At 33.0% G+C, this 16,787-nt stretch overlaps 1 protein-coding gene across 2 annotated transcripts in view; it reads right to left on the bottom strand.

Annotated features, from left to right (window-relative positions):
- Nucleotides 1-1,442: 1,442 nt before the first annotated feature.
- Nucleotides 1,443-16,787, bottom strand: part of LOC148947088 (purine nucleoside phosphorylase-like) — a 66,777-nt gene continuing 51,432 nt past the window's right edge. For both annotated transcript variants that reach the window (XM_089096865.1, XM_089096866.1), the window contains 2 exons: nt 8,170-8,360; nt 1,443-1,798 (listed from right to left, as the gene is read on the bottom strand). In XM_089096865.1, coding sequence (XP_088952991.1) covers nt 1,551-1,798; nt 8,170-8,360 — 439 coding nt within the window. In that variant the 3' untranslated portion in view covers nt 1,443-1,550. The remainder of the gene's footprint in view (nt 1,799-8,169; nt 8,361-16,787) is intronic.

Genomic DNA, 16,787 nt, shown 5'->3' with positions numbered 1-16,787 from the left:
TAGAAATTTATTATTGACTACTTATAATTTCTCGATATATATTTATTTGTGTGTTTCATTGGATCTATAGTAGTATGGTACGACAGATTTATAAGAATCAACTCATAAGAAATTAGCATGCTTACCCCAACGTTGATAACACGGACTATCCCGGTACATCGCGAAAAATATAAAATAAAAAATCAAACACCTCAAAGTAAATTGACTACATATAACAAATAAATAAATACATCCCATTCAGTGCAGACCTTATATTCGTTCAGACCAAGATTGATGATCAATAGAGCAGTTTTTTACTATCTGACAAATGTGAACTTTAAAACATTGTCTAACCTGTAAGTAAAGTTGACACCTCTACCGTCTGTTCACATCACATTTTTAGCCATGCTAGTTAATTATACAGAGTCAGATGACACAGTATATAACCTTCTTAGTGTAAATGTAAGTATACATAGTATAAGACGTCCCCTTACACAATCCAGAAAACAAATAATCATACCGCCGACGTGATCAAGTTTTATTCCAATGTTAAACCACTTTCGTGACTGTGGCTAACCCTGGGCATCGTTTATTGTGAACACACATCTTCCTAGTTTTCCAAACTTTTTTCAACTGCGAGAAGCACCCTGAGTCTTGGCTATTCTACTGTTTACATCTTCACTAGATACTTCCTGATACTACTACCCAGGTTAGTGAAGCTGTCTATTTGATCGACTTACTTGTTAGATCCATGCCCCTCTTCCAGCCGTATTTAGTAATGTTCTCTGGAACCTAGTATTCTTAATTTTAATTTTCAAACCAATTTGCACACTGGATGCTCAGAACCTCCAACTCCTCTGTCTGTCCGGTTAAAGTGGTATTGAGGAAGTTCATCTAAAGTGTGTAAATGAATCGCTTAGATAAGTTACAATAAATGTTCGTAACGCGTCAACTATATTAATTGACGTTGAAATTAATAGAAATTACATAAAAAATAATTAGTTTTAAACATTTATATTTCAAAACAATGTTATCTGAAAGTTACGAAATTTAATAATGTCGAGTAAATCTAACTGTTTCAATACGGATCGACACTGAACCATCTCTGAACATAAAAAGGTACTACTATATTTTTTGTTATATAATAATTATCAATCGAAAGTTATAAGAAATGATATTTTATTATATAAATTTTGATCATAATAAATCAGGATTTGATTTAATATAGCACTCAGATAAAAAAAATAAAGTACATAACAAAAATTCAAATACCATTCCATCAAGTTTTTTGCCGACTGTCAGAAAAAACGAAAAATACTAAAATAAAAGAATATATTATCTTGTTTTTTTCCCTCCTTAAATAAATAACTATATGTGTTCTTATAACCTGTTGGCGATAGTACTAGTACTATAAAACACTATATTAAATAGTAAAGATCTACATTAATAAAAAATACAACTAATAAGTTTTAAAAATATATTTAATATTCAAAACGTATGACAATACGTAGGCAGTTCACTATCGAATTAAATAATGAAAAAAATAAACACCGGTAGGCTGTAGAAAAACACTATTCATAGCTGATACTTGTTTTTGGTGTTCGAATACCCAAAGCATCTTCGCTCATTTGTATGACCATGTTTGTAACCAAAATTTTTAAATCCGTTTGCCGTTTGTTGGCCGCTGCTATGACTTCCTCGTGGTTGGCTTCGTTTGATGATTCGTAATTTGTGATACATTCATTGGTTATAAGACTGAAGGCAAAAACGGACATGCCACAGTGACGAGCGACTACCACTTCAGGAACTGTAGACATCCCTAAACATGAAAATAATTTACTTTTTTTCCAAAACGATTAACCGATGGATCTATAAAAATTGGCATGGGGCAAATCTGTTCCTCTTTGATTTCTTTTTTTGTTTAATGTTTTGCCTGTTTATTTAACACATGCGTTCACCTGCGTGTCTAGCTAGAATTCCATGTCTAGACACGTGTGTAGCCAGACTTCAATGTCTAGGCAATGAACGTTCACAAGTAAAATTCGGTGCTTAGCTAGACATGCTAGACAATGTACTTGGCTAAACTTTGAGCTCTTGACTCTAAAACTCACTGTCTTGGAATTTCGATTACAGCAAAATCAGAATGTGTCAAGTTCCACTATCATCATCTATGTTTACATTTTTAAACGGAAATTTTATTTTGTTTTCTCATTAATTGTTTTTTTCATTTTTGCTCATATGCAACACCAGACATAATAGTGAAGCACACTAAGGCAATTGTTTGGCTTATCTCATCCATTATCTCATGACAGTAAAAATAGGCATTACAATTTTGAAAGTTTTGCCCGCATAAGATCTCTTGATTGCCTAGAAATGACAACTGTAATTTATTTGAAACTAAATTTGTAGTTTTAGCTAAGTACCAAAATTTACTTGTCAACAGTCTTTGCTTAGACATTGAAGTCTGGCTAGACACGTGTCTAGACGTGGGATTCTAGCTAGACACGCATGCGAACGCCGCTTTAAGGCATTTTTGCTTTGCATGGAGAGAAGGATAGCGATTGCTTTGGAATGTCAATTGAGCCTTCCAATTTTTTTTTTACCAAAGTCCCCATAAATTTTTGGAAGTTTTGTGTCAAATCATCTGATTGGCTCTTTATGGTATTCCATCTTAAGACTATTGTCTAAAAATACGGATAAGGGTCCAATATAAGCTGAACAATTTTATCCACAGATGCAATGCCGTATCCAGGGGTGAGGGAGTTACGGGGTTTTAACCCCACCCCCTGAAATGTGACTCATAAAAACTTGACAAAAATGCATCTAAACAAATTTTGATGCATTTTTAAAACTTTTTTTTGTATTCCCCTCCTTTTTGAGCAACCTTTTTTGGGCAAATCGGTTCCTGTTTTATTTCTTTCTCCTTTCTTTGTAGAAGACCATTTTTTTTCCATCCATTTTTCAACAATTGGTTTTATTCTTTTTGTACGTAAAAAATTTAGTGTTTCGTTTTTTTTTGTTTTTTTTATTGTTAGTGAGGACGAAGGTAATTAATAATTTTCATTAATTATTAATTATTATTTTTTTTATATTAATTATATATTTAACAATTATTAATTAATAATTGGAAGTATTCGGCATTGCCCTTCTGTTTGTTGGATGGCGTTGAACCCGTTTGCGTGATTTTGTTTCTTCTTGTAGTTATTATGAAGAAACCTGGTAAAACTAGACAATATTTATAAAAAAAACTGAACGCTCCTTGATCCATTTAAGTACCCCCACCCCTTCCACCTTCAAAATATGGATACGCCCTTTTTTTTACGACTGTTACCTTTTCTAAAAATGTTTTCACTTCTCAGTTGTTTTTCTTTGAATTTGAGACAAAATATAAAGAAAAACTTCTAAGGGACGGATCTTCAGTGATTCAGTCTCTTATAGTTAGCATCTGGTGAATTCATTCAAAAGTAAGAAATTTCAAAGAAAACTGGACACTTATTCACTCTGAGGGACACTATTGGGTCAAAAAGACAGCTTTTTGAGAAAAAGGACACTTTTTGGGCACTTTTCCAAATCTAAAACCAAATGTATTTATTTTCTTCTTTTTTTTATAAATACGACTGCTTTTAATTTGTACTTTACTTTTAAGCTTTGGTAACGTTTTAGGGATTTTTCTTATAGATGTTTTTGCGCCCTGTGCGCACACCGGAACAGGAACTGCAGAGCTGCATTTTCAGGAACTGGGTTCGAACACGGGTTGCCACAGAGTTCCACATCATGCATTTTTAGGGTTCCGGGTCCAAGACGAATCCGCTTCAAAGCATTTTCAGCTGCCAGGTTCTCCCCGTGTTCGAACCCAAGTTCCTTGAATTTGGGACCCACTGAAATACTGAGTTCAGACACGGGTTCCGCATTCACTGGCGGTAACTTCAAAAATATGTTTCAGAATTGAATGCAAAGTTGATGAAGTTTTTTCCTGGAACTTAATGTTAAAGTAACAAAGTTAATGTAAAATAAAAGCTAAAGTAATAGAGTAACAGAGCATATGTCGGCCGTTATTTTTGACTTTTAAGAATAATTTTGAAATTTTTGCCGTAATTTCAGCACCAAGCGTTTTCAGGAAGGGGTTCCAACCCCGTGTTTTGGCTCGAGAACCTGATTTGTGAAAACGCTTTATGTGCTACATGAGTCCAACCCCCTGTTTGAACCCGCTGAGCCTGAAAACGAGGCTCAGGAACACGATGGGAGAAATTAAGCAAAGCTTATTATTTGAAAGAAAAATAGTGTTTGTTTTTATCCATTTGAATCAGTGGACAGTGTTTACACCCCAATTGATTCATATACGGTAAGAAATCAAGTTGTTGTTATCAGGGGTAGCTAACCTGCACCTTTACTACTAAAATTAATTTCTATCAATTCAATAAAATGAGAAGAAGTAAGTTTGAATTAAATGACAATTGTGTTTGGATTTTCCCAAAAATTCATCAGCAGCCTGTGAATATGAAATATACCCCCAGAAAATTATATCATAATTTTTCATTGCTTCTCCTGTTTTTTAGAATTAGTAATATTGAGCATGTAAAAACCACTTTTTTTAATTTTGCTAAGTTCTTTTGCTGCTTTTCTAAATCTGAATCAAATACTTTTTTAATGATTTCATATAAAATAAAAAACCCTGTTGATGTTTTGGAGAAAAAGCAAAGTAAATTTTGTCTAAATTACCTCTTTTTTCTCATAATTTATAGAAAGCTGCACATGAAGCTTGATTTTTTATTTATTTATTAATTATTGAATGAAGTGTTAATTTTGTGTCGCAAGTTGTGATTTAAGGCCTTTGCATACTTGTTATATTGTTTAAAAGATTTTTATAGCCTGTTGATTAGGGGTTATTTTAAATTTTACTCTTTGCATTCAGAAGAGATAAAAAGTTCGATTTGATTTGAGTTACTAATTAATGATGCCTGGATTACTGAATCCTTTCAAGTTAGCTGGTTATATATCTGGTAACAAATGCTTAATGTCTCAATAGGGTAATGAGCATATATGAAGAGAGAACAGAGGCTAGACCAATCGTAAATTTTAGGTTTCCATTTTTAAAATATTCTGTTAGATTTTCCTTAATTTTCATTTTCAGTCTCAGTTCTCTACTGCACCAGAAAACAGAGAACAGCAAAAAAAAAATTGTATTTTTTGTCAAACCAGATACCTGAGAACAGAACTATGACCAGAGATCAAAAACCAACCTATTTTTTAGTGAGTGATAAGATTTCAAAAATCTCCCGCTCTTCTCTGCCTAAAAAATTTTATCCACCTTAGGAATTGTATTAATTAAGAAAATCCTTTTGTTGGCCTATCCCTTTGCCCCCCCCCCCTGGACATTGGCTAGTTACTCTGGTTACTGCCCATGTACCCAAGGATGTCTATTCCATTTTGTCCAACGCTGGTCACTAGTTTCTATAGAATATAATTAAAGCAAATTTATTTCAATCGGCCGTGTATTCTTACTTTTTTCTTTGTATAAAACGTTATTTTTTACAAGGGATTCTTATATAGTTTCATAAAACTGCAATATAGAGGAGTTGTTAAACAGATTTAATCACTTGACCAACCAGTTGGCTGAGTGGTTATGGTTTTCGACTTATTTTGTTTAAATTTAAAACATTTTCGGTAAAAATTTACATTTGTTGGATAAAAGATTTCCGACGTTGTCGCAACTAAAGATCCTCAATCCCTACCGACTATAAACGACTCGCATCTTTTTCGTATAACTTATAAAAATGCCGAAGTGAAAATGAATATCTATGATTGGTTCTTAACTTTTCGACTAAAATAGGTAGTGGAATTGATAATCGATATAAAATGTCGCTCAGTTGACATTCTCATGACGATTTTTTTCTGCCATCTCTTCAAATTGAACTAGCACTAAACTTAATTTATAAGTAGCGTTAATGTCAAAGCTGGAAATATCTGCAGAACTCATCCAGGTAACAGACCGCTAGGTAGCAGAACTAAGAAGGCCTAAACACAGTCTAAGTATGGTCAGAGGTTTTTTGACGAATCTCACAGTTTTTTCGGCAGTTTTTTCACAGGTTTTGAAAATTCATAGTGGCAACCCTGTATATTGGCTAATTTTCTAGAGGGACACTAAAAGTGTCCCTTTTTGGCTGATTTGGTCACTTTTGTCCTTAAAAGTTTTGGCAACCCTGAGCAGTTTCGGGTCAAGCAAAGACACCAATGGCTAGATGGCGCTTATGATTTTATTAGTTCCAAGATCAGGTTAAATAGGGTAATTGACTTTAAGCTATTAGGCCTAATGAGGGAAGAATTTTCCATTCTTTCCCTCCCCAACATTCTAAAGTATCTGAAAAGACAATTTTGCAGCAGTTTAGGGCAGGCAAAGACGCCAAAGGATAGTTGGCGTTTGTGGTTTTTTAATCGAGCTCCAATTTCCACTTTTGTAAGTTGCCCATACTCTTTGTTTGAATGATAAGCAAGAAAAAGAAAAAAATTTCAAAATTCAACAATCATTAGCCTAAATTGAGATTTCTGATAATTTCAACAATGATTTTATTTTCCGGAATTTAATCTAGTTTTATGGCGGTTTATTTACAATGCATTTTTATTGCGTACATTCGTCTAGACTTAAATTGCCTGTAATGTAACCTAGACAAAAGATTATTATTGAAAATATTTATTTGCGCCTTAAGTTGTAGATCATAAAACCGTTTTAGACTCAGTCGAAAGTTTAATTGAATCAAATCTAGTTTATTTCTTTTAATACAAATATATCAACAATATTATTTACTTTTGCAGCGTTTGTAAAAAATGTTATATTGTTTATGTCAATTTAATTAAAAATAGTCAGTTTGGTAAAGCTGGAAAAATGTAGCAAAAATGAAAGTCAACGCAGAAATGAAAAATGGGTAAGATATCAAACACAAGAAAGAAATTAAGCGCAAAAATCGTGCAGGCCTATACAAGAATAGAAAAGCTGAAGAAAGGCAGGCTTTCTTTTCTAAATGCTTGATCTATACGGGGAAGTCAGTGTTAGGTTTTTAACTATCTCCATTTTTTTTTCTTTACTCTTAAATCGAACGGATTTATTGCCTTTTTTGTTGCAGGTGTATTCGCCACAAGTTTGATTTCTAAACAAAATGTTCTTCCTAACTGTCTTTCAGGCTGACACGTATAAAAAAAAAAAAATAAAGATTGTCCAAGCCAAGCTTACTTTCTATGTGCTTTTTGCTGGAATAGTTTAAATACTTTATTGCAAATGAGCTTCCTTTATAATACAAAGATGTTGTCACCTCCTCTAATTTTGACGCAATGAATCAAATGGCACAATCAGAATTTTTCTATCTACTATGCTTACTGAGATACGGCTTAATATCTAGAGTAGTAAAAAAGATTTTCTACAGCAAAAACATAGTGATGAAAAACACTAGAATTATAAAACTTTTTGATTTTAGCTAGAAAAAAAATCTTTTTAAAAATTACTAGAATTACAAAACCTTGTATTTACGTCACTAGAAATGAGAAGATCTGACAGAAATGACAAGGACAGGAAGAGAATGAGCTTCGAAAAACAAATTGACTGAAATTCTATATTTTCATTGTATTCTTTCCGAAAACGTATAAAAAACTATGTTATTTTGTAGTTTTCTCGAAAGCTTTAAAAATGCACAGACTAGATTTTTGCAGAGGAAAGTTAGTATAACATTAAAATTATAATTATTATATTTTTTCACAAGTTTCGGATTAGCTTCTTTATTTTATAAATATGGCTACTGCCATATCTATAGGCTATATTCTTCTTCTCTTCTTCTTAAGGCGAGGCACAGGCTATTCAGCCAAACTCGGCACCAGGAAGCTGCTAGACCAAATTCTGCCACAGTGATCTGTCTTCAATCTGCGGTCGAACAAGTTGAAGCAAAGACTTTTCCCACTTGTGGCCTTATTTCCAGAAACCTAGTGGTTTGACGTCCTTCTTCATGAAGTTCGGCGGTGACCTGGGCTATGTTGCTTTCTTGCAATCTAGCTTCCGTGTACATTGAAGTATTTCAAGGCATTTTGATAACCACCAATGACTCACAAGTCTGCGCAGAATTCACAGACTAATTATTATACATTTCGCAAAACTGCGTGTTTCGCATGAAAACGTTCATATGTGATCTTAGTACGAGTTTGACTTACCGACAGCGTCAATTCCAAAAAGCCGAAGAAACTTTAGTTCTGCCACAGTTTCGTAAGTAGGTCCTCCAAGCATCACGTAAACGCCTTCGTGCATGCTTTCACTCATTCCCAGCTCTTTCGCCAGTTGAAATGCCATCTTCCGATATGTTTTATCGTAAGCGTTGTTCATTGCAGGAAATCGGGGACCAAACCTGAAAACATGATTTCGAATCAATTATATAAAAATATAATTTTAAATATATAAATATGTAATGCATAAATAAATACATATATAAAAATATATGAAAACTCCTGATTCACCATGACAAAGCACCGAATAAAGAATTGATAAAAGTTTGGAACGATCAACGTCAAGATCTAGCATAGTTAGTGCGTTCCCACCTCTTACTATAGTCTATCATCAGTCGCCTGAGTAATTACTCACGGATGTGGTGTGTGTCCTACGGCCAATGCCCCCCCTCCTATCTCCAAATGGAAATGTTTACAGCTTATTTTCAATAGATTATATATTTTACCCATTTTTGCTGTTTTGCTTATCCAAAAGAAAGTTCCAATTTACTTGCTGTAGTTTAATATGTAGGGGTGAACATATGAATTGTTCAGTGGGGGATCTGTCATTTGGCTTCTGGGGATTTTCTAGAGAGGGCATTGCACACCTTTGCTTCTTTTGCCCTCACCTAGCTAAATTCATAATAACATGTCCCTTTTTGGCCGGCTCTGACACTAGGCACGTAAGAAGTCTCAAAAACACTAATCAAAATCCAAATAACATTTACAACTACCATATTCAGGCATTTGTGAAGGTAAATTGGTAAATCGAATTCTAAACCAAAAGTGGCAGGAGAAATGTCTTGGTGTATGAATGATGCAAATTGAGTGATGACTAATATTATCAAGCTGTTCATGTTAATATTCAACAGGTAAAGAGCTACCTTCGAGGTAAATATAGCCCTAAAAATGGCAAGGTTAAGATGGCCAGTCGGTTTCCAATTCCCTTCAAATGGCTCATAGAACTCATAGACTATTTGAATTACCCTTACTCCATGCCTATCAATCTTAGTTCTGCCCTAGGATGGATGGATGATAGACTATCAATCAACAAGTGAAGTGACATCATTTTTCTACAATTCTGAAAAAAAGCTTATGCCAGCTTTGCCTCTCACGCAAACTATCTATCTTGGCTTTTTTTTTCAATCAGCCATGGTTCTCAGCTTTTCCATCAAAGTCCATCAACTTGATTTTAAATCAAATCAATTAGTGTAATTGGTTTTAATTAATTCAATTAATGGTGCAATGAGTTCTTTTGTCGTAGCAGTAGTAACTAAAAAGTGCCCTTATCTGTAATAAGCAAAGCTCTGAAAACGGGCGATTGGAACCAGCAAATAAATTTGAAAAATCTGGTGTATCTGATCATTCAAAAGACGAGAAGTTCACAAAAATTCAGTATTACTTATCACAATTGAATAATCAAAAGATGTGTGCAATTAAAAAAAAGAAAAAAATCAAACAGTTTGTGCTAGCAAACTGTAAGTAAGGAGCACAGACAAGAAGTATGTAATACAGACGTCCAACTTACATAATTTTATGGTACCAACAATTTTAGTGCTTGTGCTCGTCTGTCCTCAATTTCTTCCTAAAAACGTTTAACAAAGGTTGTCTAGTCAAATCAGGATTATTCAAATATTTATTATTAGCCTACTGAAGAAGTTCAAATAAATAATTTTAAATGTGATTTATTATTTGTATGGTTTTTGTATTTTGTTATTCGTATATTATTTGTATAAGCTTTTGTATTGTCTCTTGTTAAGTTAACACTAGCATATAGCCAAATAAGAAGAACACAATATTTAATTTTGTCTTCAATTGTTTCATACTATTAGCTAGTAGGTCTATACTGGCCTATAGGTTGCTATAATTACATCTTTCTCATTCCCTTTCAATAACTAAGGGTATAACTTAGCCTAGTCCTAGGTTACTCATCATTTTTTTTGGCTTTATTGGTTAGCCTATTATGAGAAATGTTGATTAAGACAAAGCAAAGAATAAGGGCAATTCCTCAAAACTAGCAAACTTATATATTGGCCTATAAGCTATATTTAGCCCATTCAGCAAAATGGGGTTATGCAGTAAGCCTAGTCTAGAAAAAAAACTATAGCCTATGCCTACTAGCCTACTACATTTTGTAACAGAAAAACTAGGTTACTGTAGCCTACAATATTCACAGTAGAAAAAAACAAGGTAAAGTTCTACAAAATCATATTATTGAGTTAGGAATAAAGTGAATACACTATTCGATGCCTTTTTTTATGCTGATTACAAATATAATAAGCATTTCTATCGGAAATGAATTTCAGCCCCCCCCCCTATATAGGCTATACCTAACCTAACCCTGAATTGGCATATATAGGGGGGCTGACATTCATTTCCAATATAAATGATTATTATAGGCTATTTGTAATCAGCATAAAAAAAGGCATTGAGTGGTATATTCACTTTATGCATAGACTAAGTCAATAATATGATTTTGTAGAACTTTACCAAAAACAAAAGAGGAAAAGCAAGAAAATAATGTTTATTTCTCCCAAAACGTGTAGTCCTAGGCTATGCTACATAGGCTACCAAAGTTAACTTATTGCATAGCCCTAGGTTTGATTTCACTAGGCTACTAGAGGTTATTTCTCATCAACAGTCATTGGTAAATTTCTTGTAGGCCCCATAATTTAGCTAAGATGAAAGTAAAAGCATCATTTGATGTAAATGAATTTTACCCCCACCCCTATACATACCAATTTGGGTGTATGTTTGCAGATTAGGGGGGGTGTAAATTTTATTTTGTATGTAAATGAGAGGTAAGTTTAAACTCCCCCCCCCTAATGTGCAAATTTATACCCTGAATTAGTATATATAGGGGGGGGGGTAAAATTCATTTTCAACAAAAATGATTATTATATTTGGAAAGAGTATAAAAAAAGGCATCAAAGGATATGTTTACTTTATTCATAAGTCAATAATATGAACAACAAAAAATTTACTGCATCTTGAGCCCTTAAAGGGGCCCCAAAAGTATTTTATAAGAATAATGAAAGAGCATAAAAAAGGCATCAAATAAAGTTTTTACTTTCATCCCAGCTAAATTATATTGCCAACTGCAAATTTATCCACCTCCACCCCCCTACTGTTCAAATATATACCCTGAATTATCAAGGGCAAAGTTTTGAATCACAAAATTCAGTGCTATTTTTGTCAACAGCATTTAAAAAACTTGAAATGGTACAAATAAACTTTCAAATGGGGATAAATCCATTTATTTAGACAGTGAAAAAGCAGGGAAAAAAGTCCAGTTATTTATATCACATATACAGTGACTGTCTTCAGTAGAAATACTAAAATGATAAAATTGAAACTAGCATATTTATATTCAACAAAACAAATAACTTCAGGTCATTCACAAAATTATGAACTTCCAGATTATTCACTAGATTATTTTCAGAGAGAGTTCATTCAAAATTCTTGATGTAAATTTTCTTCTCTAATCTTGCTCAAATGTTAAACAAATTTCCAATGAAAGTGGCAAAGCCTTCCGTGTCTTCTTATTGCAAACCAAATGTTGAGTTTATAGATGTTTACTTGGTTGGTAAAAACCAAGCTATATTGCTATATAGGTGATCAAAGTTTATTTGTATAACAGGGTTTATGTACCTAATAAATGTTATAGAAACAATAAAATAACTAGGGCCATTCTAATATACTCTTGATTTTTATTCAAAGCATAAATAAAGCCAAAAATATTCAATAGAATCCCGTCTGAATCAAGATGAACACATTCGTTCTGATGTGTATGTATCTGTTGAAATAGCCATCCAATTTAATGATTCTAAAAAAGAATTTACAAATACTAATGTTTATTAGGCAAAAAATCTCTGCTTGTTGAGGGAATTTTAAACAAATGTATTTAGTTTTAACATATCTTTTGAAGTGTGCTGTGTGTTATGTGTTAAAAAGAAGCTTTATGGTAAATCATTAATTTTGTCTTTAGTTTTGAGATATTATACACAGAAGTTGGGAAGAACTAAATGTTCTAAGTGTGGAATTTCACATAAAAATACTGACAAGGACATAAAGTTAAAAGTTTTCCCTTCTGATGTCCAAAGGTAAGAATCTGTCTTTCTATCCTCCTCTGTCTCTCATCCTCCTTTCCTCCATCCTCCATCCTCCTCTGTCTTTCTATCCTCCTCTATCCTCCTCCTGTCTCTCATCCTCCTCTCTTTCTCATTTTTGTTCTTTCTTTGTTACTACTTTTGGTACTTATCTCTGAATCTGTCACTCAATATAAGATAGACAGAAAAATAACAATTTACAGTAAAATATGAGAGGTAAGGATTAATCATCCCAAACCTTTTTCAAGGCTCTAACCGGGCATTTTCCCTGTCAGGGATATCCTGATGAGGAAGATATTCAAATTGTACATTTGCCAAGTTTAAAATGCAACTTAAGCAGTCTAAATTTACATGATTTTTCTGCTGACCAATTAGGGGGGGGAAGGCTGTCACATTATTAATATACACACTCTTACTTAATTTGTTATGGATATGCTTCCACATTTTAGAATATACAATGAGAAGTCTTTAAAAAAAAAAAAAAATTGTCCTATCAACAGGTTTAATAGTATTATACTGATAGTATAATAGTATTATACTGAGTCCTTGTTTTCATTAAAAAAAAAAACAAGTTTTTTTACCTGAAAGTAAGGAGCAACATTAAAACTTAAAACGAACAGAAATTATTCCATATATGAAAAGGGCTGTCCCCTCCTCAACGCCTTGCTCTTTATTCTAAAGGTTTTTATTCTTTAAAAAAAAAATTGTGAGAAAGAGTCTAACTTTAGCATAAAGAGTAAGGCATTGAGAAGCCCCTTTTATATACAGAATAATTTCTGTTTGTGTAAAGTTTTAATGTTGCTTCTTACTTTCAGTTAAAAAAAACTTGTTTTTTTTTAATTTTTGACCGTTTAGGAACTAATGTAGGTTTTGAGTTTGGCTTGCTGTACATGAATAATTAAAACAGAATTTACGTATTAATTTTACTTTCATTTGGTTAAATGGCTTTCTCGAAAGTTGTTTGATTTTATTTACGAACGTTTTTATTAGTAATAAATATGCATATTTTACAAATTAACTTATGCTAAAGTTTTAAATTGTGTTCTAATTCTTTAAAAATGACCTCTTAATCACAAAGGCCATTAGTTAGAATAAATATCTCTTATGAAAGTACTAAACAATCTTTGGCTTAAAGAGCAAGGTATTGACCAGGGGGCAAACCCAATCATATACATAATAATTTCTGTTCAATTTAAATTTTGATGTTGCTCCATACTTTCAGTTGAAAAAGTTTTTTTTTATTTAATTTTTGATCGTTTTTTTTACAATATTGGGTAATCAGGTGCCCCCATCATAGCAATGTCCCTTCTCCCATGAAAAGATCCTCCCACATAACCCCTGACCCCCCCCCCCACTACCAGAAAAAATCCCCCTGAAAATCCTCCAATAACCAATACTATATCTAAACATTGGGTAAAGTTCATAACTTTTAGCCCTCCCCCCAGGTACTTTGGGGGGTTAAGTCATCCTAAAAGACATAGTTATTATATTTTCGACTATGCTGAATAAAATGGCTATCTCAAAATTTTGATTGGGTGACTTTGCGGAAAAAAATAGTTTGGGAGGGGGCCTAGTTGCCCTCCATTTTTTCGGGGCCAGATTAAAAGAGTACTAGAACTTTTAATTTCTGTTTGAATGAGCCCTCCCACGATATTCTAGGACCACTGGGTAAATACGATCACCCCTGGGAAAAAAACATCCATGATCTTTCTTCTGGCAAAAATACAAAATTCCACATTTTTGTAGATAGGAGCTTGAAACCTCTACAGTAGGGTTCTCTGATATGCTGAATCTGATTTTTTGTATTTTCATCAATGTTCTATAACTTTTAGGGGGCATTTTCCCCTTTTTTCAAAAATCAGGCAAATTTCTTCAGTGCGTAAGTTTTGATGGGTAGGACTAAACTTGATGAAACTTATATGTTTGAAATCAGCATTAAAATATGATTCTTTTGCAGTATCTATTGGTATCAAAATTCTGTTTTTTAGAGTTTCAGTTACTATTGAGCCAGGTTGCTCCTTACTTACAGTTCATTACCAAAAACTGTTTGATTAATTTAAATTTAAAAAACTTTCACAAAATAGGGTTTTCAAAGAAAAGTAAAGAGCTACATTCACCCAATAATGAGCAGAAATGAAGTCAAATAATTTTTCAAGCTCAAAACTACCACAAATCACCATCAATAAATATATGAAACCCAAAACAAAATAGAAATTAAAATAAATAATCATATTAAACTCAAAATAAGCAGAAACTAAGATGAGTAGGGCTGATTTCATCCATGCCTTCTTAAGACAATTTGCTATCCCTTAAATTTGATTTGGTGTGTCAGGAAGAGTGACTGAATGTTTTGATCTTATGATCCAGTGCTTAGTTAATCAAAGTCATAAAAGTGTTACAAACCTCTTTTTTAATTGTATTCAGTACTTTTATAATTAAATGAAAAATAACATGTATATGATACGAGGAATGTGGCTATTTAGATGTGCAAGGCTGCTAGGGTTATGTTTCTTAGGCTTAAATGTAGTGAAAAATGACTAATATGATTTTACTCCTAAACAATGGTAATTTTTTTTATTCAAAATGGATGTTCAAAATCAGACTGTCCAATTGCTGAGTATTACCCTAGGCTCAAGATTACCAAAGGGATAAGTTAGATAGTTAATTATATTTATCAAACTGTATATGAAGGGGCAAGCCCAGGAAAATTAAAATCATTAAAGAAAATCCATTAAAAGCTGTAAGTGATGCTTAAAAATAAACGCTCCACTGTTCTTGTAGCTACAGGGTACCGTAACTTTAAAACACCAATTTTTCCTTGTATTTCCTAGTGAGTATCTTATTTTCCCAATGTAACCATGTTATACCAATTTTTTATTTTACAGTGATTTTACAACACTAACTCAGATTGCTCTTGCTCTTTACTTAGACAGTGCTATTGTGCTGTATATGATTAGATAAATTTCATTTTATATATTATTTAGTTGGTTAATATTACTAAATTGGAATTTTACCTTTCAGGTCTAATATCTGGGCAAATTTGTCGCAAAATCAAGAAGTACTAGCCATGTCACCAAAGACACGGTACATAAAAAAATGTAGGATGTGTATTGACTGCCTGAAACCAGTTTTAGAAAGTTCAGCCAGAACATATAAGCAAGATCAAGTTGTATCAAAGCACACTAGCTCTTCTAATATGCTTGATTCTCAAAGGAATGATAAGAGATACTCTGTTTCTTCACCCAGTGGAAAGTGGTCCAATCTCAAGAAAGAAAAAAACCAAACCATGGAGTAGCAAACCCAAAAGATAAACTGTGCCCCCCATTAACAAATTGTAAACGACAAATATTATGTGATTATGATGCAAATTTGCCATCAACCAGTGAAAGCTGTAATACTGCCTCCAATTTTGAACATGACCATTGTAATAGTCTGAAATCAAAAGACTATAGTGAAGATACATCAGACACATTTTAGAATATACAATGAGAAGTCAATGAGAAACTGTTTGATTTATTCAATTCGTCTTCTCTGTTAAATAAAAAAGTTTTAGGCGACCTTTGCATCTTTCAAGAGGAATGAAAAGGTCAGAAAAGTTTTGTTTTTTAGACAATGTTTCAAAAGAACTGTCAACTTTGAAGATCTATAATTGTAGAAGAAAACAAGACATTAGAAACAGTGTGAAATTTTAAAAAGGATGATTGCTGAATATATCGTCACTGAAGGGACTGTCTACTGAAATGAGGAGTCGGGAAATTCAAAAGCTTGCCACAAGAAGATTAAGTCAAGATTGCTTGGAAAACTTCTTTGGACTTCTGAGAAGAAAAGGTGGTCTAAATGACAATCCTAGCGCATGTGAGTTTGAAAACAACTATAAGCAGGCATTCTGCTGCTTTATAACAATCCAATCCAAATCAGGCGCCAACTGCGAATTTGATGATGCAGTAATTTTAAATACTATGAATGCCTTAAAAGGACTGAAAAGTAGAAACAAAGAAAATGAATCAGTTAGTGAAGTCTCTTATGGTAACCCTGTGTTTCCTGTAATCTGTTTTAGTTTGGCCATGAGGGGAGTATGAAACAGGGTTGTCAGAAGTTCAGTTACGCTTCAAGCTGTTTTTGCTGAACAAGATGTAAAAGTTATTTTTTATGGATTTGTCTGAAACCAGGAAAGGTTCCCTCTGAATTTTTATATCATTAAATTCTTACTTTCTAAACTTGTCTCCTTCATTGCTGTTGTAGAAAAAATATGAAGATAAAGTCTCCTAATAAAAGTTGATTACTTTACTCAATAAATGGTTTGGAAAATTAACTGAAATTGCTGAGGTTGGAACTATATTGTCATGGCACTTGACTTGGCAGCTGTGTTGGCCTCAGGTGGCTTGGTGTTGCGGTGAGTTGTTATTAAAAGTAGTATTTAAGTCATTTGCTATGAATTTCAAACGGATTCGTAGTAAAACC

Source organism: Artemia sp. Qi Xiang Cuo, chromosome 11, assembly GCF_049724085.1.
Source record: "Artemia sp. Qi Xiang Cuo chromosome 11, ASM4972408v1, whole genome shotgun sequence".
Taxonomy (NCBI): Eukaryota; Metazoa; Arthropoda; class Branchiopoda; order Anostraca; family Artemiidae; genus Artemia; species Artemia sp. Qi Xiang Cuo.
This window is presented reverse-complemented; position numbering and strand designations above follow the sequence as displayed.